The 26351-nt window shown below is 39.6% G+C and overlaps 2 protein-coding genes across 5 annotated transcripts in view; one reads left to right on the forward strand and one right to left on the reverse strand.

The window, feature by feature from the left end:
* Positions 1 to 1400: 1400 nt before the first annotated feature.
* LOC139473929 (deformed epidermal autoregulatory factor 1 homolog) lies at positions 1401 to 22904 on the reverse strand. 3 transcript variants are annotated; one of them, XM_071256743.1, is made up of 7 exons: positions 22298 to 22904; positions 18421 to 18629; positions 17407 to 17551; positions 16698 to 16823; positions 9835 to 9944; positions 5756 to 5887; positions 1401 to 5292 (listed from the first exon to the last, which is right to left on the reverse strand). In XM_071256743.1, exons 1-7 carry the CDS (start codon positions 22731 to 22733, stop codon positions 5026 to 5028), a joined length of 1425 nt encoding a protein of 474 aa, XP_071112844.1. In that variant the 5' UTR covers positions 22734 to 22904; the 3' UTR covers positions 1401 to 5025. The 3 variants fall into 3 exon arrangements, with proteins under 3 accessions (XP_071112844.1, XP_071112843.1, XP_071112845.1); XM_071256742.1 differs by having other exon boundaries at positions 17407 to 17563; XM_071256744.1 differs by having other exon boundaries at positions 5204 to 5292; positions 5655 to 5887; positions 17407 to 17563.
* A 184-nt stretch (positions 22905 to 23088) lies between these two features.
* The window catches only part of LOC139473820 (protein PAT1 homolog 1-like), a 31444-nt gene continuing 28181 nt past the window's right edge, over positions 23089 to 26351 (forward strand). For both annotated transcript variants that reach the window (XM_071256580.1, XM_071256581.1), the window contains exons 1-2: positions 23089 to 23153; positions 26219 to 26330. In XM_071256580.1, the coding sequence (XP_071112681.1) occupies positions 23115 to 23153; positions 26219 to 26330 (151 nt within the window). In that variant the 5' untranslated portion in view covers positions 23089 to 23114. The remainder of the gene's footprint in view (positions 23154 to 26218; positions 26331 to 26351) is intronic.

Below are 26351 nucleotides of genomic sequence, written 5' to 3' on the forward strand. Positions count from 1 at the left end.
AAGGATCTTTTGGACATGTGCCAAAAAACCAGGCAAACTCTTTTGACAGACTTATCACACAGGATGAAACATGGGTCCATCACTATGATCCTGAGACTAAAGTTCAGTCGATGCAATGGAAGCATGTGGAGTCACCACCCCCAACGAGGCATGTGTCCAACCCTCTGCAGGCAAGGTCATGCTCACGGTGTTTTGGGACCAGCACTTTTGAAATGAGTTTGAAATCTGTAAACCAAGAAATAAAAAAAAATGTCACCCAAGGCTTGTCGTGAGAAGTGACTGACGGGACCGAGTGGTCAGGCACGCTGACTTGGTGGATGCATGTCATCGTATACCAGTTGCGCGAATCGATGCTCGTATAGTCAGTCATTGTATTGTCGGGTCTAACCAAGTCAGCGAGCATAGTCGCCGTTTACGGCCAGCTTGGGTAGCTGAAGACCTATTCTTCCGCGTATCTTCACCAGTCGAATATTGCTAAACAACAAACAAAAAGTGATTCATTATTACATGTTCAACAACCCAACCCATTCAATTGCCTCATGAAAATCAAAGGATCCAGGGTCAAAAGGGGAGTTCTGAGTTCTTTAAAAATCACAACAAATGAATAAGAAACTGATCAATAACAAATAATTGGAGCATTTTGGAGCTCAAGTAAGGCAGATTTTAGAGGTGCCTAGTTCTGCCGTACTCTGGCACTTTAAGCATGCTCTATTGTTACACATGGTAATAATCAGTTTGAATAGATTGTAGTGCGTAGGTAATAAAATAGGAAACGACCACTTTCAAAATATGCCTTTGCCAAATATGGGGATTATCCCTTAATATCTAAGCATAATGTTGAAAATCTACAGAAACTTGTCTTGACATTCAGAAAATGTTCTCAAGACATAATATTCATTTGAGTTTGTGTGTATCAGAAAACGTAATGCTATTCATTCACCAGTGATGGAATGAAAGAGTGAGTGAAGTGCCATAACCTGATGTGGAACACATTGAACACATGTGGGGACTTTAACCCCGGTCCTTTTAAACACACAGCCCCCACTTCTCCATATGATGCAAACCACCTCCATGGTCAATTGGTAGAGCGTCCGCCCGGAGAGCAGAAGGTCTGGGGTTCAATCCCTGTCTTCGTCATATCAAAAGATGTTAAAAGATGGTACTTGTTAGTCTGGCGCTCGGCATAAAGGGGCTAAAACAAGGACTGGTCGCCTCAGAGTCAGTATACTGTGTCTGAGTGGGGTATTCATGTTAAACTGCGGCATGGTATCTCAGTGAGCTAGCACAATAAATCAGCATCAGTCGGACTAGTAGAAGCAGCCATACCCACAGGTACATGCAATAATCTTGACGTTAAACCCAATTTCACCTCACCATATGATGCAAACAACACTGACAATATTAACAATCAATCTCTTTATTCAGTATGAACATGAATGATATAATAAAATAGAAAAGGATAAGCCTGGTCTTCAAATTGACTGATCAACATAATGACAAAGAAGAACTAGTTGAACAATTCAACACATGCCCAAAACCCAACAATCTCCGAAAAAAAAATTCAAACATGCTGCAAACAGAAAGTGCTGCAGACCTACAATTGTCCCGAAGTTTTATCTTACTATTGCATATTAACACTTTCAAGTTTATATATATATAATCCAGCATGATCTGAAGAAGCATTCATAACTGTGTCCTGTCAGGAAGACAAAAGATGGGTGTGATGTGGGTCCACTAACCTTGAAACTAACGACAGCCAGAAGATATTCCTTCAAGACATGAACTTCTTGATAAATATAATAACCCTGAATACTCATATGCATGTACGTGGAAAAAATAAATCAACCTAACCCTGACCTTGTCCTTGGGTGATATTTTCACTGTATGTCAAAACTGAGAAAGAAACCTGGTTTATGTCCAGGTTGGATGTTGTTCAAAACCTTCAAACATTAAACTGAAAAAAACCTACTGGCAATACCCCACAAATTCTGGACATTCTTTGAAGTTTTCCAAATTTGTCAAATCTAGTGGTAAAAAAATGGTCTCATATCATACCACGTCCTTTGGTAATTACTACATTTGTTTACCATAGTCGTACCAACATGCAGTTCTTGTTGACTTAGCCAAGACAATATACAACAACATAGGGATGAAATTGAGCTTTATGAGGATGTGCAGCAGGTCGACGGAACAAAGTACCTGTTTACAAGATGAGTATATATCAAACATAGCAGCTTTATCATATTTCATTCATAGTATACATATTTCTGAAGCCTCCATATACAAATTAAGTTTCTTTCCTCTAAACAGAGGCATGTATAGCATATGTTCTGTGCTTCTCAACACATCTTAGATGAGCAGAACACAAACCTTGGGTTTTTGAAGCATGAAAATATGTTAGTTATCAATTTATATTATTATGAGGAACAAAAGCGCAAGGAAATTCCAAACAAATTATGTTTCAAATGACTTAATTCCTAATCAGTCAACAAAATTTCTTTAAAATCGCATAAGCTGTATCTGAGCTGAGGAAATATTTTAATTCTGTTCCAAATCAATAAAGTTTGCATGTTTTCTGAAGAAATGACTACATATAAAAGAATCTTTCTGTGTGTAAATATCACAAAATATGATGAATGATACATGCAATACTTAAAATGCCACATGATACATTGAAATAACTGAAGTAAATTTACAATCCACATTGTCAGGAAAACATTAAAAGTTGATATACTCCCTCTAGCTAAACAGATGTCATATCATCCTTTCAAAGATTCCTAAATCCTAAATCCAATCAACAACTGGAAAGTAGGAGAGCTACATTGGGGAACAATTCTAAACCGGTGTGCATAACAAGATTAAACAATAAAGAAATAATAAAGATAGGCTATGTGTAACTTCTCTCAATTCAACTTACTGTCTCTGTATGATTGGATCAGAAAATCAAATGAACACAAAGATTTAACTTGATAGAGCTGCAACATTGCTGACTGGGGAGACATTTGCCACTGTAATAGGTTTGCTTTGAGTAGCCCTCAAAACAGACTAATTTCATTTTCAAATGAGTTTCCTTTTCTAGTTTGTCACGCTAAGTAATTTGGACACATCTTGTTTCCCATTTGTGTGGATAGCATAATAAAATCTGAACAAGCATGACAACTGTATAGTTAAATCAGAATCTACCCTTAACATGCCGGAAGAAAGATGTCTTCACTCTACACTGTGTATATATGTCACTGTGACACCATCAGTCACATGTACTTTTGGGTTCCAAATGTAGCATGGTACGCTATTTTATCCCGGTAATAAATTTCTAAAGGATCTTAATGGTGCACACTTACTATCCTCTTAAATATGTCATACGGAAAATGGTTCTTGTTCTTTGTTCTACTTTTATGACACATCAATTAGGATTGATCGATGCTGATGTTCTTTAACAAGTTTAGTAAACAAAGGACAGGAAACTCTATATTATCATAGTATGGCTATTTTGTGGTATGATACGTGTGGAATATGTGCTTTGCAACACTTCCTGTTTTGGATTAAGCATAATCAGTACCGGTATATATATGACATAGGTTGGGTCAAGGGACATCGTCCAAACAAATAGGTTCTTTTCTAATCAATTTTGAATTTAGGTAGGTGTTATTCCACATTTAAAAAACTATCATAAATAAGTAAACGTGTAAACTTACAATTAGCCATGGCATATTGCAGCGAGTCCTGTATTCTATCAAACGATAAAATATTGTGCTTAGATATGTGTATCTAAACAATCGACAGTGGATGTGGATTACAAGATTTACAGATACGGCATTAACATAAAGGCATACTACAATAATAATACTGGGTACATTTTTCAGAGCTCCTACTTTCATGCCTGTCGGTAAGCTTGTAATGCCGCAACAATGCTACCCTTGCCAATGGATCCGGGTGCACCCAAATATCATTCTCAGCTCCGTGAAGTGTACACATGTATACCAATGTACGGTTACACCCCTATAGTGAACTATTATCATGATTTGTGTTCTATACATGTAGTCATTAACTTTCAGACAAACAGGTGATGGGAGTGGGCATGAAGGTAACATAGAACATCAAACAAGCAACCAATGCTTCAGAGCACTTAATTAAAGAGTAAAAGTCAAATATGATACTGCTAGGCAATATGTACAGCACGATGGGCAAACACAAGGGAAGTAACTCTTAGAAGGCTGACAAAATTTTCACCAAAATCCCATGATACAGTAGAACCCTTTGTAAATACTGGTTATGTCCCTGGTCAAATGATTAATCTACACTTACGCTATAATACATAAATGAGTGAATGATTTAATGTTGTGCCGCATTTAGCACAAGTGGATCAATTTCATGTCAGGACTAGCTCAAAACATACTGCGTAAGCTATGATTAAAAGTCCTTATCACTCGGCTATGTTGGAGCCCCCTGTGGCAAAGGAGAGTTGAAGACACTTTCTTTAATACTACAGGAAGTCAGGGAGAAGGAGAGCGTTGCATACACCTCTTTCAGGCACAATTTTTTCCAAACCATTGTACACCTACAGTAGAAACACATGATCCAATCTTGGCATTACTGTCGTTGTATTGATACCTCATACCATTGCTTTGAGCAACAACAAAAAAGAGGGCTGCTTGTAAGATTGAAATGTTAATTAATGCCAGCAAAATATCTGACACTAAGTTACTTTAACATTTCACTTGAAAGAATGATTGAAAATACTACGTACAAGATCCTTCATTTAACAAAGTTTCATAATAATAAGAGTAAGGGCTTGTCAGTTGATGTATGAAAGAAAAAATTAGGAATAGAAATACCCAAACAAACACAGGGCAAACTGAGGAGACAACCTGATGAGGAAGGATTTAAAAAAGTGAACCAACAAGATCTGGATCAAGGACATGAATGAATGATGAAAATTGCAATTCCAAAACATGACGTATAAATATATATAGCAGGGTAAGAACATCAAGTACACTTGTTTAACAAATGCTGAGCAGACAAAAACTATTTCTCTTTATCTGAATCTTCTTCCTCCTCGTCAACCGCGTTACAGATGATATTCTCGATATTGTTTTGTGTGGCCTGGTGTGGCCACGTCACATTGTAGCTCACTTTGTCTTCAGTCACTACTGTCACCGAGTCCAGTTTGTCACTCATTTCCGCTCTCCCTTGTACCAAGGCTTGCTGAACAGCCAGGTCTCTCTGTGCTCGTTCCTCCATCAACACACGAGACAGGTTCATCTGAGCTTCAAGTCTAGCAGCATGCAAGGCCTGGAAACCATTGGTTCACACATTAATGTAACTGATACCATAGATTAAATCATGCATCAGAAATGAAAATGAAAATTGGTTCATTAAGATGCCGGCAGTATGAGCATTTTAACAGTACATCTAACAAGGCATATTTTGTATCAGTGAAATGGTAATACCAAACAAACAAAACTAGCATACATGAAATGGAACATTTGTTCAGAGAAAAACTTTAACACGAAATCATGCATTGAAAGTGTTTAGAAGAAAAGGAAAATCACATAAGATCTTAGTGATTCATTTTACAAAGTCAATGAAAGAAGTAGAGCGAGTACTAGCCAGACAGGAGCCAATACTTGAATGTGTGTCCGTGCAGTGCTTACTAGATATCAGGGCGGACAGCAAAAGTGTAAGTGCCCTCGGCAGTATTAGAAGCAGTGGGGGCATAATAAAGTTTGTTTCCAGAATCCTGCTCATTCCAGACCTCTTGTTTCTCTTTCTCCATGTGAGCCCGAAGTTGCTGCAGAGCGTGGTCTTTGCTGATTAGGCTCTGCTGCTTCACTTGCTCCAACATGGCCTTCAGACCCTGGGCTTGCTGAATCAGACTTGCTGTCATCTGCAAGTCAAGCATATCATGTTATTGTCAGACTTTAAGAAGTAAAAAAATGTTCTTGTAAAATGTAAGAAGCACAGTAAATCTTAATGTAAACCATTCTCTGGGCAAATCTATGATCGGAACCAAGGAAAGAACCCTAAACGAATACCACCATCCAAAAGAGTAAAAAGATGTCACACCTCTGAGGTAGGGCGGTGCTTGATTTGAGCATGTTGAGACGCATCAAGAACCAGGTGTTGAGAGAGAATGAGTTTTCATGCCTGATCAGCCATGTTTTCACAAGACACTGTGAACACTGTTCCCATGTGAGAAACTGTGAACACTGTTCCCATGTGAGAAACTGATCACTTTTTAAATGTGAGAAACTGAACACTGTTCACATGCAAGAAAGTGTTTCCAAACGACAGAGGTTGCACTTGTGTCAGTGACATGCTTGTGAGACGGTTCAGTCCCATGCGTTGTGTCCTCGTTGCTGATGTTATATCATCTGTATAGGGTCCCATATCTCCTGCTTCATGACAAGCATGCTTCAGGCATGGGACATGCACTTACTGTCTTACTAAGTATACGACCCAATGATGTTTACGCACAAAGTGAAGTGGCACTGAAATAACCAGCTACTGCCAGCAATTTCAGACAGTTGATGAGCAGATTTGTCTGGATAATGAAATTGGCTTTACAAACATGTGTAAGGTTTGACCTGTGACCTGACGGTGAGTGCCCCCTGGTGGTGAGTGCCCCCTGGCGGAGAGACATGTTTTAGGTTCTGTATCCTCGGATCAAAGAGAGAGGGAATTTGCGAGAGGATGTATCAGGATCAAAATTAATTCCAGTGGCCTGTAAACATTTCGGGACTAAACAATATAGTGATTGATATTATCAGCAACAATTCACACTGTCTGGGTCATTGACACACAAGCAACCATGTCATTGAACCTGACCCATTTAGTTGCCTCTTACAACCAGCATTGGTTGCTGGGGACCTTTTCTAACCCGGAATCCCCAACAGGGCAAAGATAAAGAAAAGAAAGTTAAAGAGATGTATGACAGATACTAACATTAAAACCTGTAGCAAGTAAATATTTTGCATCGTGATATAGTGAGCTACCAGCAAATAATGGTGTCGCTAAAACTTGCAAATGTGTGTGGCATTAGATGGGGTCAGATACTATCTAGCAAGAACTTGTTTACATGTGAGATTCAAGTCTTGTAATTGTACATCACTCCCCAGTACACATAGTGAATCTAATACCACTTGAATTCTGATCTCAGTTGATTCAAACCACAGTACAGCGATAGAAACAAACAGGTTTAGTCCACTAGTCCTTATAATGACATGAAGGGCAACCCTTAAAAAATTCTGCTACAGTGCAAATCCTTACGATAATTTAACTATTGGGCAGTTTGGCTAGGACTATAGGACTAGTGCCAATTTCTAATGCTGTTAGTACAACCAAACATGAGACCAAACTGAGGATTCAGGAGTTGATAATGATAGGATCAGCAGGATTTAATTAATTAAAAGAACATTTGGATAATAGAACTGTTTTATTCTCAGTATGACGAGCGAATACTTTAACCACTAGACTACCCCAAAGCAAGTGTAAAACAAATTCCAATTACGCCAGCCACTTCATGACCTCAACTCTCAATTTCAACCAATTACATGTTTGCTTATTGCTAGTTGAAAAAATGGTTCTTAACTCATACCAACACAGATGGCTTTGTTATTACACACAAAGAAACCAAGATGACCTTTACAGTGACCTTGACCTTCATGAAGGTCACTCAAAACTAACAACTTCATTGCTTGTTTATTGGGATGACATGTGCCGACATTTTATCTGAATACAGAAACATACCTTCCGTTTGAGTGCTTTGAAAAAAAGAGTGCTGAATCAGAGTGGGGTCAGATACTATCTAGCAAGAACTTGTTTACACGTGAGATTCAAGTCTTGTAATTGTACATCACTCCCCAGAACTCAAGGGTAAGTGCAGTTTCACCTCAGTTCGGAACTCAATTGATTCAAACCACAGTACAACCAAAAATGAAATCAAATTCAAGATTCAGGAGTTAATTGTGATTAGATCAACAGTCAATTGATAAAAAGTACATTAGGACAATTGGATTGTTTTGTTATACATACAGTGCAACTGTGAAACAAAGTCTAATGACTCTAGCTACCTAGTGACCTTGACCCTTAATTTCACCCAATTATATGTTTACTTATTGCCAGTTGGAAAAATGTTCCTCGCTCCTACAAACATGTCTGTCATTCCAACACAGGGAGTTATATTTGTAAATATATACAAAGAAACCAGGACAACCTTTCACTCAGAACTAAGAACTTCAATACTTGATCATAAGGATGACAGGTACTGACATAGTTAATCTGAATACACCTTCACGTTGCTGAAGAAGAGTGCTGAATGTGAGTGGGGTCAGATACTATCTAGCAAGAACTCGTTTACATATGAGATTCAAGTCTTGTAATTGTACATCACTCCCCAGTAGAGCTGCAACGAATACACTTTGATGCAAATGCGATACGTATCATGACTATATGGTAACAAAAATGAATATTTATTCATGAATACAGCAACATGTTATCAGTTGATGTATTATTTATTTTATTCAGCAAAACAAAAACAAAATAATTTTTTTGCCATGGCTTGTCCATGTTGACAGTGTTAATGATTATTATGACATTATACATTTATATCATCCCAAACTGGCTCCCACAGGAGATATCACTTGGGGAAGATAAAGCGATTCTACACTGTAGATATTGCTGCAATGAAATTGCATCGCAATGCTTTGCAGACCATTGTGACGTCATTGGTTACCATAATGTCACAATTAAATGACATCGCTAATGGCTCGGCAACTGAAGCTGTTGGCAGTACCTTTTACACTTAAGACACTGCTTATTACTGTCTACAAACTGAAAAAGTTGGAAGAATGATGTTGGATGATAAATAAAATCTAATCCGAGTCTCTTTTGATATCAAATATATCAACACTTGTTGATTAAAGTGGGAAAACGCCTCGGCAAGCTTTGGAGTTTTTTCTGCTTTTATCAACTTGATTTATTTGATATCAAAAGACACTCGGGTGAGATTCTCTATATATACTGCCCCTATCCAGGTACTAGTATCTGCTAAAATGCGACAATGACCAGTGACCACATTACTGTAAAATTGAAGATATATAATAAGAGTGTTGTCCTTGAAAAAATCTATGTATGCATGCATGCACATAATTAGTTCGAATGGCGTCTTAGTTAAAAAAAACTCCCTTCATATTTTTTGTTAATATTCGAATCATGTGTCCACAAATAACAAATTCAATTTATGAAGGGATACGGTTTGATTCACCGAATACACGAGTGAAACGTAACAGCCCTACCCTAGTATTGTTTGTTTGTTTACTGTTTAATGCAGCACTCAGCAATATTCCAGCTATATGACAGCGGTCTGTACATCATCGAGTCTGGACCAAACAATCCAGTGATTGACATCATGAGCATCGATCCACCCAATTGGGATTCGATGACATGCATCAAACCAAGTCAGTGAGCCTGAGCACCCAATCCCATTCATCGCCTCTTACAACAGGCATAGTCGCCTCTTACAACAGGTATAGTCGCCTCTTACAACAGGCATAGTTGCCTCTTACGACAAGCATGGGCTGCTGAAGACCTATTCTCCCCCAGACCTTCACGGGTCCACTCCCTGTTCTCTAGGATAACTGCAGTTAAGTGAAATCTAATGATACTTGAATTCTATACTCAAGGCATCAGCAGTACAACCCAAAAAGAAAACACATTCAAGATTCAGATGTTGATTATAATAAGAGCAGCAGAATTCAATTACTTAAAGAGTACATTAGGACAATTGGGTTGTTTTTGACTAGACAGAAACTAAGTAGGATTAAGAGCTGTCACCTCTTCCAGCTGCCACCACTGCTTCTGCTCTGAAACATCCATCGACACCACTGTGGCTGTCTGGCTCTTGGGGTTGGGAGCTATGGCGATTGGAGTCATCACCACTGCGTCTGTAGCAGAATGTTATCACAATCTCAGATCTACACATACATCAACCTATACACTAACCAAAAGCCTCTCTATAGTATAAAGGTATGGAAATTAACCAGGAACATATTAAAGCCCGAATAGTGATAACATAGAGCAATAATATCCAAACTATTTGAAATTATACTGTCCCTTAGGACGCATTTAACATAAATAAAAATGGCCCTGTGTTCCGTTGTAGAAAGCGATCTTAGTGCTGAGGTGATCGTAACTCCAATACCCTCACACAGACTTACGACAGTTGTAGTGCTAAGGATGTTTAGTACAACAGCACCCTGGGCCATGCTAATTTCCATACCTGCTATAAAAAAACTAAAAACATTTGATATTTTTAGAGGCTGTCGGAGGTTTAGTGTTAGTGCTTATAGTGTCACCTGCAAATAACATTTGATGGGGGTCATCACTTCCTTGTATTTCTTAAGTACTGAGACAGCCATGTTCCCATGTTAATATGATGGCTGTATGCATACCATACAAGATATTTACAACTGGTTCTTTGTTTGTTGTTTGACACCGCACTCAGCATTATTCCAGCTATAAGACGGAATGAAGAATCATCTTCAAAGAGAATCTGGGATTTTAAACCCATTCCGATTCTGACAAGCCTAAAAAACAAAACTCTGTACACTGAATTCCACCTCTTTAGAAGTCTGGGCCAGCTCAAACGCTGAGAGTTACAACTTACAATTTTTTAACAGTGTAAATATTACAACCTACACCACTCATCAGCAATATGTCACAGCTATCATATCAAAGAATTAGTAAAATCTAAATATTTTTTACATTTGTATACTTATCCTGCATTATTCCTTAATTTACAACAACTAGAAGGACAGCGCAACTGCGAAGGTCCTGGGTGAAGAGTTGTTGTTCTGAAGTCCCTTTACTGACATTCCGTCGCTGTCCTTTGACCTTGATGACACCTAAGGTCATCTTCTTCACATCACTGCCTGTCGCCCGAGCTTTTAGAAAAACATACTTTTGAGGTTTCTGAAGCCAAAGTAGGGAGGAAAGTCTTGCGACCGGTGGGCCTTAAACGCAGTAATGCAGGATAAGTATACAAATGTAAGAAATATTTAGACTTTACTAAATTTTTTACTTATCCTGCATTTCTCATTAATGTATCTGTATCGGACGGCTTGGAGGTGGGTAAACCTTCAGAATACAGAAACCTCAATAATTCACAGCCAGTTGGTTGATAAACCGTTAAGCGGAAAGTTCAGAAAAAAACCATTACAGTAGGGTTGTTCAAATATCATTACGATTGGACATAGGAATTAAAGAGAAATTCCCTATACACACTTAGTAATAAAGAAAGTAATAGCTAAATAGCTAATTCTTTACTGAGTGACTGCACATGGAAGTTAGCTGGCTCTGTATAGGGCGAGTTCATTATTGCGTCAGGGGTTGGTAACCTGCTGAGTTACAACCATAGGGCCAAAACTTCACACGCCTTTGACGTCCTCGATAATGACTAACATAAAATGTATCGAACCTCCAGAAAAATCCTTCCATGATTGTTCTTCATAAAACAATTGCAGAGTAGAGCCCTAGTAAAGGCTAACACCCTCAGATCATGAGGGTAATTCACTCTCTGCAGATTCTGTTTTAGCGATCTCGTTGGCCTGAAGGATGACTGCATGTAACCATAGACATATGGTGTTTGCGACTAACTTCGGTCGTGGACGCAGTAAACACGGGTATAAATAACCGCTTCCTCGAACCATGCCTAGTCTTGGAGCGGCTGATGAAAAACTCGAAATTAACCTTCATGTACGACTCCCACAATAATCAATATTGGTGGGATTTTGAAGGAACGATCGGGTTGGCCTGGTAGTTGATTTTAGCAATAAAATCACAGCATGTACCAAAATGTACCGCTCCGGGCGTCCCATCCTCAAAGCGGATCACATGTAGTTCTCTCACCTGTGCTGTCGTGGCTAATGTCAAGAGAAACTGTTGTTTCCTTGGTGAGGTCATAAAATGAGGATGCATAGAGGGGCTCGAAGGGGGCCCTCACAAACCTCGAAGTACCACGTTCAAGTCCTAAGCAGTTGGGCAGAACTTGGCCTTCTGATCCTCAAGCCTGAATGAGCGTAATAGGTCCTGTAGTTCCGGACCTTAATCACCTTGTGATTTTCCGCAACAGCCAACACTGAGTTAAGTGCAACCAATTATGTAGTAATGGTGCTACCTTCCAAGTGTCTTTGGGTACGCAAATGTAGGAGGTATTCAGCTAGGGATTGTTGTGACGCAATCGTAGGGTCTTGATTCTTTTGCCTCGCAAAAAGTCTCAAATGATCCCCACTTGTCATCGTATAGTCCTCCTGGAGAGGAATGATGAACTAAAGCTATAGCTTTGCTGCCCATGCCGAATTAACTCTTCGCACTTAAAAGCCTTTTAAACACGCACCATGCGTGCAGATTTTGGGTGAGGCAACTTTGCTCTTAGGGTGGACGAGTAGGTTGGACCACTGTGGGATGGGTAGTGGATCGTCTTCTGCTAGATTTTTCTGAGCTCGACGACCCACCCCCTCGCTGGCCACCAGGGCACGACCAATGTGAGAGCAAAATACCTTGTCTCCTCGATCTCCTGTATCACCTTAGGCGGTAAAGTGTATGCGTTTAGCCCTTCCCAAGGGATACTGAACGCGTCCACCGCCCAAGTCTGCGGATCCGGTAAGGGGGAGACATCTGTCATGAGTTGGTGATCTTGGCAAGTAGCAAACAAATTGATGTTTGGTTGCCTGAACTTCTGAAGCAGTAACTAGAATGCTTCTGTGTGAAGTTTCCACTCGGTGGGGGTGACCCTGTCTGGACACGATCAAGCAACGGCCAGAATGTTTCGACATCCCAGGATGTGCTGAACTATGAACTGTAGTTGCAGCTGATCCATTAGATGGAAAAATCTGAATGTCTGTTGAAGTAGAGAGTTGGTGTGTGTTGCTCCCTGATTGCACCGGCACCACATCACAGTGCTGTTGTCTGTGGATATTGCAAGTTGGGCTGACTGTAGTTGATATGGCCAGAATTAAAGCCTCAAACTCCAAGTTGTTTAAGTGCCACTTTTGCTGGGCATCGGACCATAGCCCTGAGGTTGTCTGGTTTTGCAAGTGAGCACCCCGCCCCTGAAGGGAGGCGTCCATGAACAGGTGTATATTTGGGGATAACCCGAATAATGAGACTCATCCTAAGACATTCAACTTCACCAATTGAGGTAAGGCCTTAGTTGAGCCGGTAGAGTGATGGCCTTGAGTGGATCCTGATGCAAGGGTTCAGGAAATGATGAATTGTAAATGGCCAAAGCTAGTTAAGTCCTGTACCGAGGTGAGTAACCCTGGCAACACTTGCCCTTGGTGAAGCGTGCGTGGTTGGTGTAGAACAGATGACAGGTCTAGAATCTTGTGCCATCTGTTCCTTGGTACTGATAGGAGATTCTGATCTGTCTGGAACAGGTCTCCTGAAGCTGATAGGAAAGAGATAACTCCGACTTCGTCTCGTAGATTATCTATCTCAGTTAAAAAGATATAGTAGCCGTCTGTCTGGTGAATACCCAGTGACGTACTAACATTGGCATGTGTTGATGACACAGTAGACTGTCCTCTAACTACGACTCGAACCAAGTGTTCGTCAAGTGTAGGTATGCAGTTATTGGCTTCGTTACTCCTGTAAATAGGGTCACTGAAATGCAAAATCGGAACACTACCCATTGGTAGTGAACCCCACTGAACTGGACCTGAGGAGTCTGCGGTTGGGATAAATAGTCGAGACTGATCAAGGATCAAACGTATTTATGTTGATTATGAGCGATCTCAATGTAGTGAGGCGGAAATAATGTGGACGCTTCAGATAATGTTTGTTGAACACGGAGAGATTGTGGATCATTCTCATCTTGTCTGGGTCCTTCATGGGTACCAGGCAGATGTGAGGACAGAACCCTGGTGTAAAGACTGGGTTGTGAACCAACTCTACAGCTTTTCTTACCAACAGTATGTCTATGTTGGATTTTCCAAATTGAACTGTGGTCAATCGTGGGGTTACCTCTACGCGTATATCGGAAACCCTGATATAGTGCAATGAGTACGTAATTGTCCTTGAGACTAGCCTCTGCTACGCCCTTTCTCACTAAGGGAATACTGGTCTAGGCTCAAAATTACCTGACCTGACAGCCCGCTGGGATAGACTAAAAGAGTCTTGAGCACAGTGTCATTACAAGCGTTTTGGGAACTTGGTGTGTGTGTCTGCGATCTGTTCATGACCCAGGTTGATGTAGCAGCCTGCCCTTGAAATCAGAGTCCCAGTTGGAAACACTGTAAAGTCTTGGTGTGACGGTAATCTCCACCAGGGTGTGTTCAATCTGACGCTGTAGGAAAATCAATATAGCTTGGAAGTGATCTAATCAGATAGGGTTATCCTCTGATATCTCCTGATCAATCCTGAGCATTGACGATGTTGGTGGCTTAAATGACGGAGCAAATGTAAGTTTGGAGAAGTCTTTCTCCAATGACCTCATGGTGTCTCTCTTATTTACCCCGTTACCAGGAGAGGGCTTCACTGACACGAGATGGTCTGCTACCCAATCGGGTATTTGCGCTAAGCCGGTGATCTGCTCCGGTGCTTAGTGCCTACTCTATCTGCAGGTTTTGATGACCCACCTGAATAAGGAGTCATGTGCCAATGTTGCCGTACGTGCTGGCGTACTAGCGCTGCCCAGCGATGTATCATGTGTCGTTGTGTAACCGAGTACAGCGCAGGTCTATGAGACAAGGCTCATCGGTGATGACGGGATCATTGCAGAAGCGATAAGGCCATTGTCCAATTTGCGTACAGGAATGATGTTGACGCCTGAGCGTACATCTGCTGCGCTGGATATGTTGGAACAACGCTATGCTAATCGTGCATCGCCTACGTAATAGAGGCGCTTGGGTAGTAGTCGGGTGCAGCGATCAGCGCAGGTAACTGAGACACAAAGCTCATTGGTATTTACGGGACCAGGGTTTGCACCTGCGCTACCCCCATCAAAGCGTCTTGAGACAGCGTCGTAGATTTAACAGATCTGGATGTGTCAGGTGGCTGAAAATTAGGAGCAGTTACGATAGTCACAAAATCCTCCGGAATTGTTGATTTCTATGGAGGGTGCACTTCTGCAGTCACAGTTACGGGCGTCATACTATCCGCTGATGATAACGGCTGGGTGGAAATGACCGAACCATGACCTTCGCTATTCAGTGATTGTGACATTCCTCTCGTCTCATGACGGGATTGCTGCAAAATATGATTGTGAGTAACCTGCGTTTATATTGTGAAACTCTTTGGTGAGAGATTTACACAAAAAAATACATTTAGAATTTGGCAACCACATCTACGTGCATGCCGAGGAATGTAGAAAAAGATCTTTGGTCGATTTTTTCCATGTCAATATGTACAACGCGCAAGCATAAGTTACGCAATTAAACCAATGTTGATGAAATGGTACTGGAAGAATGCTGTAGAATTGAACAATAATCTATCAGCAAAAATATGAACCGAAAGTGTATACAATAGTTTTATATATGCAACTTAATGTAAACCAAGGCTATTTACATTTAGAGTTTGGCGAGCACTTCTGCCTGCAAACCAAACAACATGGATGATATAATCTTGTAAGACTTTTTCTACAACAATTAGTACAACGCTCAAGCATAAGTTACGCAATTAAACCCCTGTTGATGAGACAGTACTGGAAGAATGCCGTAGAATTGAACAATAATCTATCGGCAAAAGTACGAGTTGAAGGTGTATACAATAGTGATATACGCAAATCAATGTGAACCAAGGCTATCTACATTTAGAGTTTGGCAAGAACATATGCGTGCAAGCCAAGCAACGTGGAAGATAATCTTGTAAGATTTTTTCCACGACAATTTGCACAACGTGCAAACATAAGTTACGCAATTAAAGAATTGTTGATGAAGTGGGAATGGCCGAGTTGAAAGTATATACAATAATATGCAAGAACACAAGAATATGTTATACATACTTAGCTGAGAATTGTAAACAATTTGACTACCATGGCAGGCAAACAAATGTAACACAATTCAAAATGGCGGCGGCGTCTTTTTACGCCTAATTAATTCACATAAAACTACACAGCGTGGTGAAAGTAATATGAAAAGAATACATCACCCATCGCAGATCAATTTTAGAATTGTACACGAAAACTGATGGTCTAAATTAATCCAAAAGGAGAGCTCCGCTGGAACACGTCCTTGCTGTAGCGCGACAAGCAGTGATGTGAAGAAGATGACCTTAGGTGTTATCAAGGTCACAGGACAGCGATTGAAGGTCAGTAAAGGGACTTCAGAACCACAACTTTACTTCTTTGGCCAGGACCTTCGCAGTTGCACTGTCCTTCTAATTACTTAACATTTGAACTAATGAATGAGTGAATGTGTATGGTTTTACTCCGCTTTTTGCAATATTCCAGAATACACCAGTAATGGGCTTCACACATTATACCCATGTGGGGAATCGAACCGGGGCTTTGGCGTGATGAGTAAACACCAGGCTACCAGGGTGGGCCCCTGTTTGAACTGAACATTCACTGGAACATAAAGGTTCCAAGAAAGACTTGCTTATAAATCAGCTTTGCTCTGTTTGGGGATAAGGGTAAATTTATGCCTACGTCTGCATGCATCTATGCACCTTGCACAAGTAAAATGTGAAGCATCTCCTACCTCCTGCTGTCACGATGTTGCCTGCACTATCAGTGGTGACGATGTGCACCGTTTCTCCATTCTCTGCGTTCGCCACGGTGATGGATCTACTCAGGGCTTGTCCGTTACCAATAGATACTACCACACCTTAATAAAGCATAGAATGTGTAAGTGATGACCAAATGATAATCGTGTTGAAAAGTAAGAGGTTCTCAAGGATATGGAACATATAGTTAATTAAGACAAGCAGAATCCCAACAGAGATTCTCTCAGGAGAAGAATGTTAATGGTGTTAATAAATTCCACAATGCATATCATGCATATGAAGATAGTAGACATGGTAGACACAGTTCTAATATATAAAATGTCATCAATCTATTTTATACAAACTTCTATAGTCAAGCAATGGTTGTCAGAAGTATTATATTTGTGAAGTAATTTCATAAAGTCTTAATGAAAGTTTGTAAAAACAGAAAAATGGAGACATTTTAATTTTGGGTGCTCCTCCTGATTGATTGAAACAATGTCTAGTCAGGAGGTCCTCAAAGACTTGAGGCAAGCTCATATTGGATCTTGAGTTTGAAAATTGATTTTAAGCAGAAATGAATGTCAGACTACTGATTAGCGGGGCTAAAACCTTCCAGGACATCAAAATATATAAAGGCAGTAAACAATCAACAATAGCTGGTAAGCAGTGGGGACCAGCTCCTAAGACAGTAAATGTCAGTACCTTCTTTGGTCATGTGGCTGGCTGTAACAGCAGGCGGGGATTTGGCTGATGAAGGCCGTGCTTTTTTGGGGGGCGGCGAAGGGGGACCACTCTCACTATCCTTCTTTCGCCTTTTATAAGGCACAAACAATCTCACTGGACCAGTCTGAAAAGGAACCTGTAGAAATGCTAATACACTGATAGATCTTTCCGGCTTCCAGCATCACCATATAGATCTAGCTGCCCTAGTAACTTGTCGTGGAACTGCTAATCATGCTAATACTGCTTGATGCTCATCATGCTCAAGATTTAGATGTAGGCAGTATTCGACACATGTGATGGGGATCTTACATGGGCTGCAGTATGTATATGCAAGGTCATTTGTAACAAATATTGCAACATGATTAACAAAAACAATCAATTCTTCAGCATCTGAAACTATTAACATAATAAATGCTCATTTAAAGTTGATATACATGTAGCATTTATACACTGACACGAGACAGTTAGAAGGATGCATGCTTCTCCAAAACCTTCATTGACTGAAATGTTCCAAATTTGCCTGCTTTATAACTTAAGGCATTGTCCTTCAAGGATTGTCTGGGATGTACTCCAAGAAATAATCACGACAATAGCATAAATTTCAACACCACAGCCATGCTCACTATATAATTACACGTTGACATATGAACATGATGAAGAAATAGTTTAACAATGATGAGCCTCAAGTTACATATTAATATGGCTGCCATCATGATAAACAAACAGAAAATGGCTACTTGGTGGGTGTGGGTAGGGTGTTGACAGAAACAAAGTGACAAGGATCATTGCTCCTTTTTCCTTTGGCATAACACTGGAAGTCAGATGCCTTCTTCAAAGAATGCACTTGAGGGCTGTCTTTGGACATGCTGGAGGCTGAGAGTACCTGCTTTGTACACCAGGAGTTAACTGGTGGGAAGCAATGTTGACTTCACTAGCTATTGTCTTCCTAAGTATCTAAGGTGACATGACTACAGGGATTGTGCGTAAACTCACCACTGACTCGTCATCACAGCATGCAGCACATGTACAGGAGGTAGCATGGGGCTGAAGGATGCCGTCTTCAATCAAGCACTGTAATGTTCTACCACCGTATCGTATACTGCGCTTCCAGTCTTTGCTACTGGCTCTACCACTCATAGACTCAAACTCATTGGGGGTAAACCACTGATTCTCCGGGGTCCTGATACACTTCCCTCTCCCACCTAGAATAAAAAAATAAGTTGACACAGGTATGCAGGCATATTCATCACCATGCCAGTTAAACATCAATCATATGCTCTAGTATCCAATAACAATGAACTACTTATCAATTTACTTGCACAAAATACTGAAGCACTCTTGTGCGGCAATCACTGGTGGAAACTTTTGAGCAGTTACATTTGCCATGCTCGTAAATAATATATAAGAATATACCACACAATAACTATTGTTAATTATTGACAAGAAAGTATTTTCTGCTATTTTTAACCTTTTCATGATTTGGGCAGCAGATGAGAATAATATCCCTGGATTGTTGTTTCAAAGGATTGAGCTAAAATATGGTTTGATAGTTAAAAGGCACTTCGTGTTGGATTAAATTCCCCAAGAAAGTATAAGTAATGAGACTTGTCACACACCTTCATGGAAATTCAGACTTTCCACTTGACTGACCACAGTCGAAGTGTAAGTCTTATGTCTAATGAAATGCCTTGACAATACATAAAATGAGTTTGAGCTTGAAAAACCTCGCTAACAAGACAAATAATCACATTGTACATAAAGTCAGGTTTAAGCCTTATCTCTCTATCTGATTGCTCTTCAGGGACAGACACTTACAAATCAAATTGGCAGTCTGTGCCCAAAACCTTTTTGGAGTCTACTACTAGCCTGAAAAAGTATTTTGGCATAATTTTCATTATATTTTAGTCTTACATTATGGATGAGTTTAAGGTGATCTTACTTGACCAAAAGAAATTTTACTTGACTTTGGCTTTTATACTAGTGGGTGAAGTTGCAGACTGCTCTTGAAAATCTTTCCCCTTGAACAGCTTGTCCTTATATAGTACTCCTCAGTATACATGGTACATCTTGCCCCTTGAGGCATGAACCCTTAAATCGATAACTGGATTGTCTGGTCCAGATTCATTTATTTACAGACTGCTGTCATATAGCTGGAATCTTGCAGAGTGTTTGTTAAACAAGAAATAAACAAATAAAACATTTACAATTACTTTACGTTACTTATATTACTATGATTCTTGGCCCTTGGACCTAGACTTAAAATTTTGTTATTTCTAAGATTAGTCCAGAGGATAAGTGGAAACCTTGTTTGTGTAGTTGTCAGTGTTTGCAGCTAGTCCTGCTTGAACAAATATTTTTACTACTGTCACTTTTATTCAGTTCCAATATTTAGCAGTGAGTGAGTATGGTTTTGTGTTGCTTTTAGAAATATTCCAGCAATATCATGGCTGGGACACCAGAACTGGGCTTCACACATTGTATCCATGTGGGGAATCAGACCCGGGTCTTTGGCCTGGTGAGTGAAGGCTCTAACCACTAGGTTACCCCATTGCCTCAATTTGTAGCAAAATTGAAGCACTGAGAACAGGTAACTTCAGAATTATAGCCATCAAATGCTTCTAGTCAAGTTAGAAGTTTTGCGTTTGCAGCCCTGTGTGAATTATGAAGGCTGTAGACCCCATTATCAACACTGGAAACATTTTAGTATCCTTCGGCTGTTTTCCACGATCAAAATTCTGCTGTCAATGTTTGTAAATTCTGCAACCTCATTTTGACAATTCTGCAAACCTCTCAATCTTAGTTTTCATAAATATTGTAGACTTGCACCTGTTTAACTTGTTACAGGAATTATCACGATAAACTTATCCACAAAACATGTAGCTAATTGAAGTGAATTTGGAAATCACTAGTGTAAACATACAGACATACACTTTTGGTAAACAATAATACAAAAGTCAACTGCACTTCAAAAAGAAATAAACATCCATTTACACGTTTAAAAAACAGCTTTTGACATGCATGTTAAAATTCTGCAGTGTATGTGACGACTTCTGCAGCAGATAAATGCTAAATTCTGAACAATTTTCTGCACCGTGTGGGGCATATGTGCAAATTATTCTATGTAATCAGCTTAGGGTTGGCCAGGGTACCATACACACTACAAGCTACTTAAAGGGCAAGAAAAGTGAAAAAACAAATTATTGCAAATTTGTTGCAAATATCAATTTTTTCTATTTATTTCATACCAAACCTATTTGGAGGCATGGCCAAAAGCTTCCGGCTCAAAGGTGACAACTGCTTTCATTGGATGTACGTTTACCCTATTGTCTATCTGGAGATCCTTAGCCATTATACATATACTGTTTCTGCTATCAAATATTTCTGTTAATCCTTAAAAAATAACAACACTGCATACATAGTTGAATGTGACACAAACCCTTGATCTTGACATTATGAATAAATAAAACAACAACTAACAATCTCTCACTGGAGTTTCATTACAAACATCCTGTTTGGGTAATAAGACACCAGCTGCCTCGGCCCTATTCCACACAATAAAAGCCTGTCAGGGATCAATTCCCCAAGTAAACAACTGAAGGCATCTTCATTGTTATTACTAAGGATACATAAGTTGTGGATATGAGTGAGTGAGTGAATGAGTTGGGTTTAACGCCGCTTTTAACAGTATTCCAGTTATATCACGGCGTGTCAGCTTAATGTGGGAGGAAAGCCCGAAGTGATGCAGGTCTCAGACGTTTACCACTTCGGTGAAACCCACGAGCACGGGTATAGTTGTGGATATGAAAATCAAACGGATGAGTAGACAATTAACGATTAAGACGTAAATGTATAACATAGTCAGAGGCAGAAGCAGGCAGACTAGGCGTCTGAAATTGTGCAGCACTTCATACACTGGGAACATGTTTTAACCCCAATAAGGAGAACCCCATAAATGGCAGAAATTTGGCTGTCAAATGTCAAAGTCATCTGTTGTTTTTTTATTGTCTGTTTTCCTCTATTTTGGGGTTTTTAAAATTTAATTTTGGTCAAGTATTTGTGATTAAGTATGCCCTAAAGTATTAAAATCTGCAAAGTTGCTTTGTTGACTCTACTTGCTCCTTAACAAAAAAAATATATAACTTCTCGTCCATATTCTTGTGCCCTCTCAAAACAGTAGTTTGCGAGGGGTTAATTAACTTTCTAAGGGTAAGTCACCGTCAATACTTCACCATGTTCACAGGTTTGTGTACACTACGTTTCTCAGTTACCCTTGAATACATTCTGACACCTTGCAGTGTAGTCGCTATTTTTAACCAAAACTTCAAGCCATGGGCAGGTTCCAGAAAGTGCTCAACAGTATTCCCCATGCAACATGTGTCACAGCCTTGTACATGTTGTAGCCATCTACTCTACACACTGCTTCAATATCAGGCAACAGTTCGGGCTCACATTTAATCCATGCACTGACAAGAGCTCATTTGACTTTAAGGAGTTATACACGCACAGCCTCGTTTCTAAACATGATTTACATGTCACTACGACACCACATTTCGGACATCTGTATTCACACATGATTGAGGAAAGTAGTATAGCCAAACCCATGAAGTATTGACAATGAGGGTGAGGATGAGGATCAAAATCCATGGAACTGTATGGCAAAACATAACACCTTTGGCATGTACTGCCTGTAACTTATGAAAACATGGTAAATTGCTGCAATGGCAAGTACAACATAATTTAACATCAAAAGTGCTTGATGGACAGCGTTCAGTATAAAGCATGTACATCAAGTTGTCATGTAACTGGTTATCTGACACAAACTTAAATCTGTGTCCTATGGTGGTGAGACAAGGTATCAGAGTTGATATACCTGATCCAAACTTTGCTTTATGCAGTTCTCCGTTTGTGTTCTTGCATCTCACTGGCAGAACTTCCGAATGCACTGAACTGTCCCACTGATATCTGAAGCCCCTTTCCTTGCTTTGAGGCGTGGCTGGGGTTGGAGGGGGGAGAGGGGTAGTGGGAGTCTTCAACTCGGTTGGTGAGGAATCCACATTCAATGTTTGATCGTGAATGACAATATGTGTCGTTTTGATGCCAGCCGCCTCTTGCAGCTGTTCTGCTGTTAGAAGACCTTGGGATGTAGCGACGAATACGTGATCAGCTGCTATTGCGCCATGAGGTGCTGATATTGTTGTGGTACCAGCGTGGTTATCGTTGCCGCCTTCGCCATTTTGTTGTTGATCTTCGGCGAAGGCCGAATCGTCAGTATTCGGTAGTTCCTCGGAAATATCGACTTCGGACATTGTGGCCGAAAATGGTCAATCAAAACGGTTTTGCACACATCTTGGTGATGTTTATGAAAAGAACAACATTAAAAGAACATTTTTCTTACATTCAATACCGATAAAAGTGGATGAATAGCTGAAACAACATAAATTTTGCAGTGACCTCGGTCATTTCCGTTCTTTGACGAAATATGGCGGAAAATCGAACGAAGTGCCCATAGTCTCTAACTCATATATTTCAAAAATTCTCGTACATATATATTTGATAATAAATGCAGCTTTTCATCAACATTGTTGATGTATATGGATATGGGCCATTTAAACAGAAATACTGTCGAAAAATGGTTACTGTGAGCATGGGTTCGAGTGTATGTAGGTACAATGTGAAAATGACTTGAAATGGCTGATCCGCATGTTGCTTTCGGTTCAGGCTTCTCTGTAAGTGTTGCATGCCAGTTCCTTTAGCGTTGATTGGATAAACTATTAGTGAAAGCTACATTGGTGTAGTTAGTAGTACTGATATTGCGCTATATCGCTTATTTTTTCGAAATTTCAAATTGGTTTCGTAACTACTGACATCTTGCCCACGTTTTCCAAATAAAACGAATAGAGATTGTTTGCAAAAGTTTAGCTCAGCTTGGGAGTTCTCACAACAATAAATGTTAATAAATAAAAAGTTGCAACATAATCCTTGGTGCAGCATGATTGAGAAAATTCAACTAATGCGCCTTTGAAAAGGAATTCTCAACGCAAAAAGCAAAATGTGCTCATATATAGACTGCTACTGAATCTTATGTGAAGTAAACAAATGACTGATCACAATGACACCTACATGAAAATGACAAGACACTTGAGACATGTATACAAAAAGGACTGGAAAAATTAACCAAAGCCCCTCTAAGGAGCATGTTTTTAACTCTGAGTCTCCGTCTACCTGTATTACCATTGTGTCATGGGCCTACAGCCAACATTACTGAATGATTAAAGTTGATTGGAACTCAGTGATGCAATACAATCTTACACAATTTGCTTAAGTCAGGTTCTGTATAATATTTTTGGTCCACTTATTTAACTATCTACACATGAGATGGTCTTCAAAATTGTTAATTACTGTACAGCAGTTTGTTTTTCCTTTTGCACTCCATTGTAACTCAATGAAAATGAATGCAGTGATTTTGCTAAAGACAAATGAGAACAGGACATATTCCTGAAATTTCATAATTTTTTGTCGGTAATTTTACTGGCATACGAACTGATTTGAAACCCTGTTATGTTTTCATGGTATTTGTGTCGTCTTAGAATAACTTTTTTTGGATTCCAGTCCAGAATATTTATTCCTTTTTCGAAGGAAATGATTAGGATGACTAAAATTGGTACAGAGTGGTCAGGCACTCTTACTTCATTGGCAGGGCGGTCGGGTAGCCACTAGTGGTTAAAGCCTTCGCTTGTCATGCCTATGACCCAGGTTCGATTCCCGACATGGGTACAATGTGTGAAGCCCATTTCTGGTGTCCCCCGCCGTGATATTGCTGGAATATTGCTAAAAGCGGTGTAAAACCGTACTCACTTACTTCATTGGTAATCTGATTATAATCAGATCTAAGTTCTCGCTGCCGCTAAACAAAGATCTGAGGACATCCTATTACCGGTCATGTCAGAACGACCTTTCGCAAACTTTGACCGACCACTGAAATGACTAACCAGAAGTCGACATCAGCCAATTAGAAAGCAGCTTTCTCGAGCTTTACGGCACCCTGGCGACTTCCATTTTAGACTATGCTTGAAAAATATCTTGACAGAGTTCTCGATTAAAAATTTGAAAGTTGAACAAACGAACATTCCGGAATGACTAATACATGATTGAAATTGTATGGCTGTGGTTCCCACATACTGTGCAACGCCTCTTCTGTTCAAATATTTCTCACATGGGAGCGAGAGATAGACGATGATTTTGACGGAATTGGCCGTACGGGCCGTAACTGTCGTTTGGAATACCCTGTGTTAACGTTTTTGTGGTTGCATGATTAGAAAACACATTCCGACTGTCACTTTCATGATCTGGAAAGCGATGCTTTGATTAGTCAGATGAAAGGTTGTTCTGATGTGACCCGTAATGGGATGTCCTCAGATCTTTGTTTAGCGATTGCGAGAATTAAGATTTAATTTTAATGAGATTGACTTCACTTGGGTTTCATCGTGGCTCATGCTTTCAATGATTTCTTTCCCAGTCCAGATCGATTATTGAGAGTTCGCTTTGGTATGATTGGGATATTGCTAAATGAAGTATTTGTCACTCACTATCTTGAAGTAACAATGTAAAATGAACAGGACATGTGAAACCCATAATGAAAAAAAATTAAGTCAGCACTTGCCTTTTTGTCATATATAGACTTCCACATTATAACCCTATCACTGTACCCGTTTTGCCATGCCTTTGGTGTATTTGCAGAGCTCCAGATAAGTGCGTATCTGCGTGAAATACGCATCAGAAATGCAGAAATACTCAGTAAAATAAAATTCGAGCGTATCAAATACGCAACGAACATTACAGATACGCTACAAAAATAAAACTTGTGGGTATCATCAAAATATTGTGAAGTAACCCTGCGTATTCGATGAGCAAATCAGCAACTTATTTTGAAATTATAAACGGCCATTCCGTCAACCTTGCCAAACTCCACGATGACAGTTACATCATGATCATTTGCCATCACACTTTCTTGTGGAAGTATGGTGGTATTTTTGAGTCCTATAAAGCTCTTGAACCCACGTGACACCAGTTTGCAGGGACTAGATGAATAGTGTTTTTAAATATTTAACTTAAATACCCACATGTGTAAAAACAAGTGGGTAACAGAAATTTGAATACCCAGATAGAATTACTGATACACAATGATTTTAAAATGCATGGGTAAAATACCCAAAACAACAAAAGCTTATCTGGAGCTCTAATTTGGAGTCATTGCATCATGCCTTGTAAATAGTGTTTTCTTGTCTAAATATAAACTGATATTTGTTATTTGTTGATTGTGAAAATAAACCTTGATAATTAGGGATAATCATACTGCTTTTTTGCTCTTCCTACTAAAATAGTAGCCTGGATATAGACAAAATAAGGCCAGTAACCCAACTGAAAAAGCCTCCAAATTGACAATTGGAAGCCATGAAAAGTCCTTGTATTTTAGTGTTCCATATCTGTATAAACCTTGAATTTGCTGCCACAGAAATATGTATGTTTATTGATAATACCATGGAAGAGAGAGAGAATTAAATGAATCAACTCAGTTCATATATATTTGGTATTTACTTGCAGGTACAAATGTATTTATTATCTATTATCTATATATCTTACTAATCGATGGATTGCTCTTTTTTAGTCAATATATCAACAATGAATTTACAATTTTCTCCCGATGACACCCCTAATTGTGACTGTTGTAGGATGCATAAGTACAGAAAGTACTGATTTCTATAACCTTGACTTACTCACTGTTTGTTTGCAGGCCCTTGGGGCAGGGAAGCTTAACCAGATAGACAACGAGCTGATGGAGGCCCCAGAAGATGAAGATGACTTTGATGTACTAAATGAAGAGACGTTTGGGGATATTGGAGATAGTATGTTTATTAGTTGAAACT

This window comes from Haliotis cracherodii, unplaced genomic scaffold (genome assembly GCF_022045235.1).
Source record: "Haliotis cracherodii isolate W230 unplaced genomic scaffold, xgHalCrac1.p SCAF_3, whole genome shotgun sequence".
Taxonomy (NCBI): Eukaryota; Metazoa; Mollusca; class Gastropoda; order Lepetellida; family Haliotidae; genus Haliotis; species Haliotis cracherodii.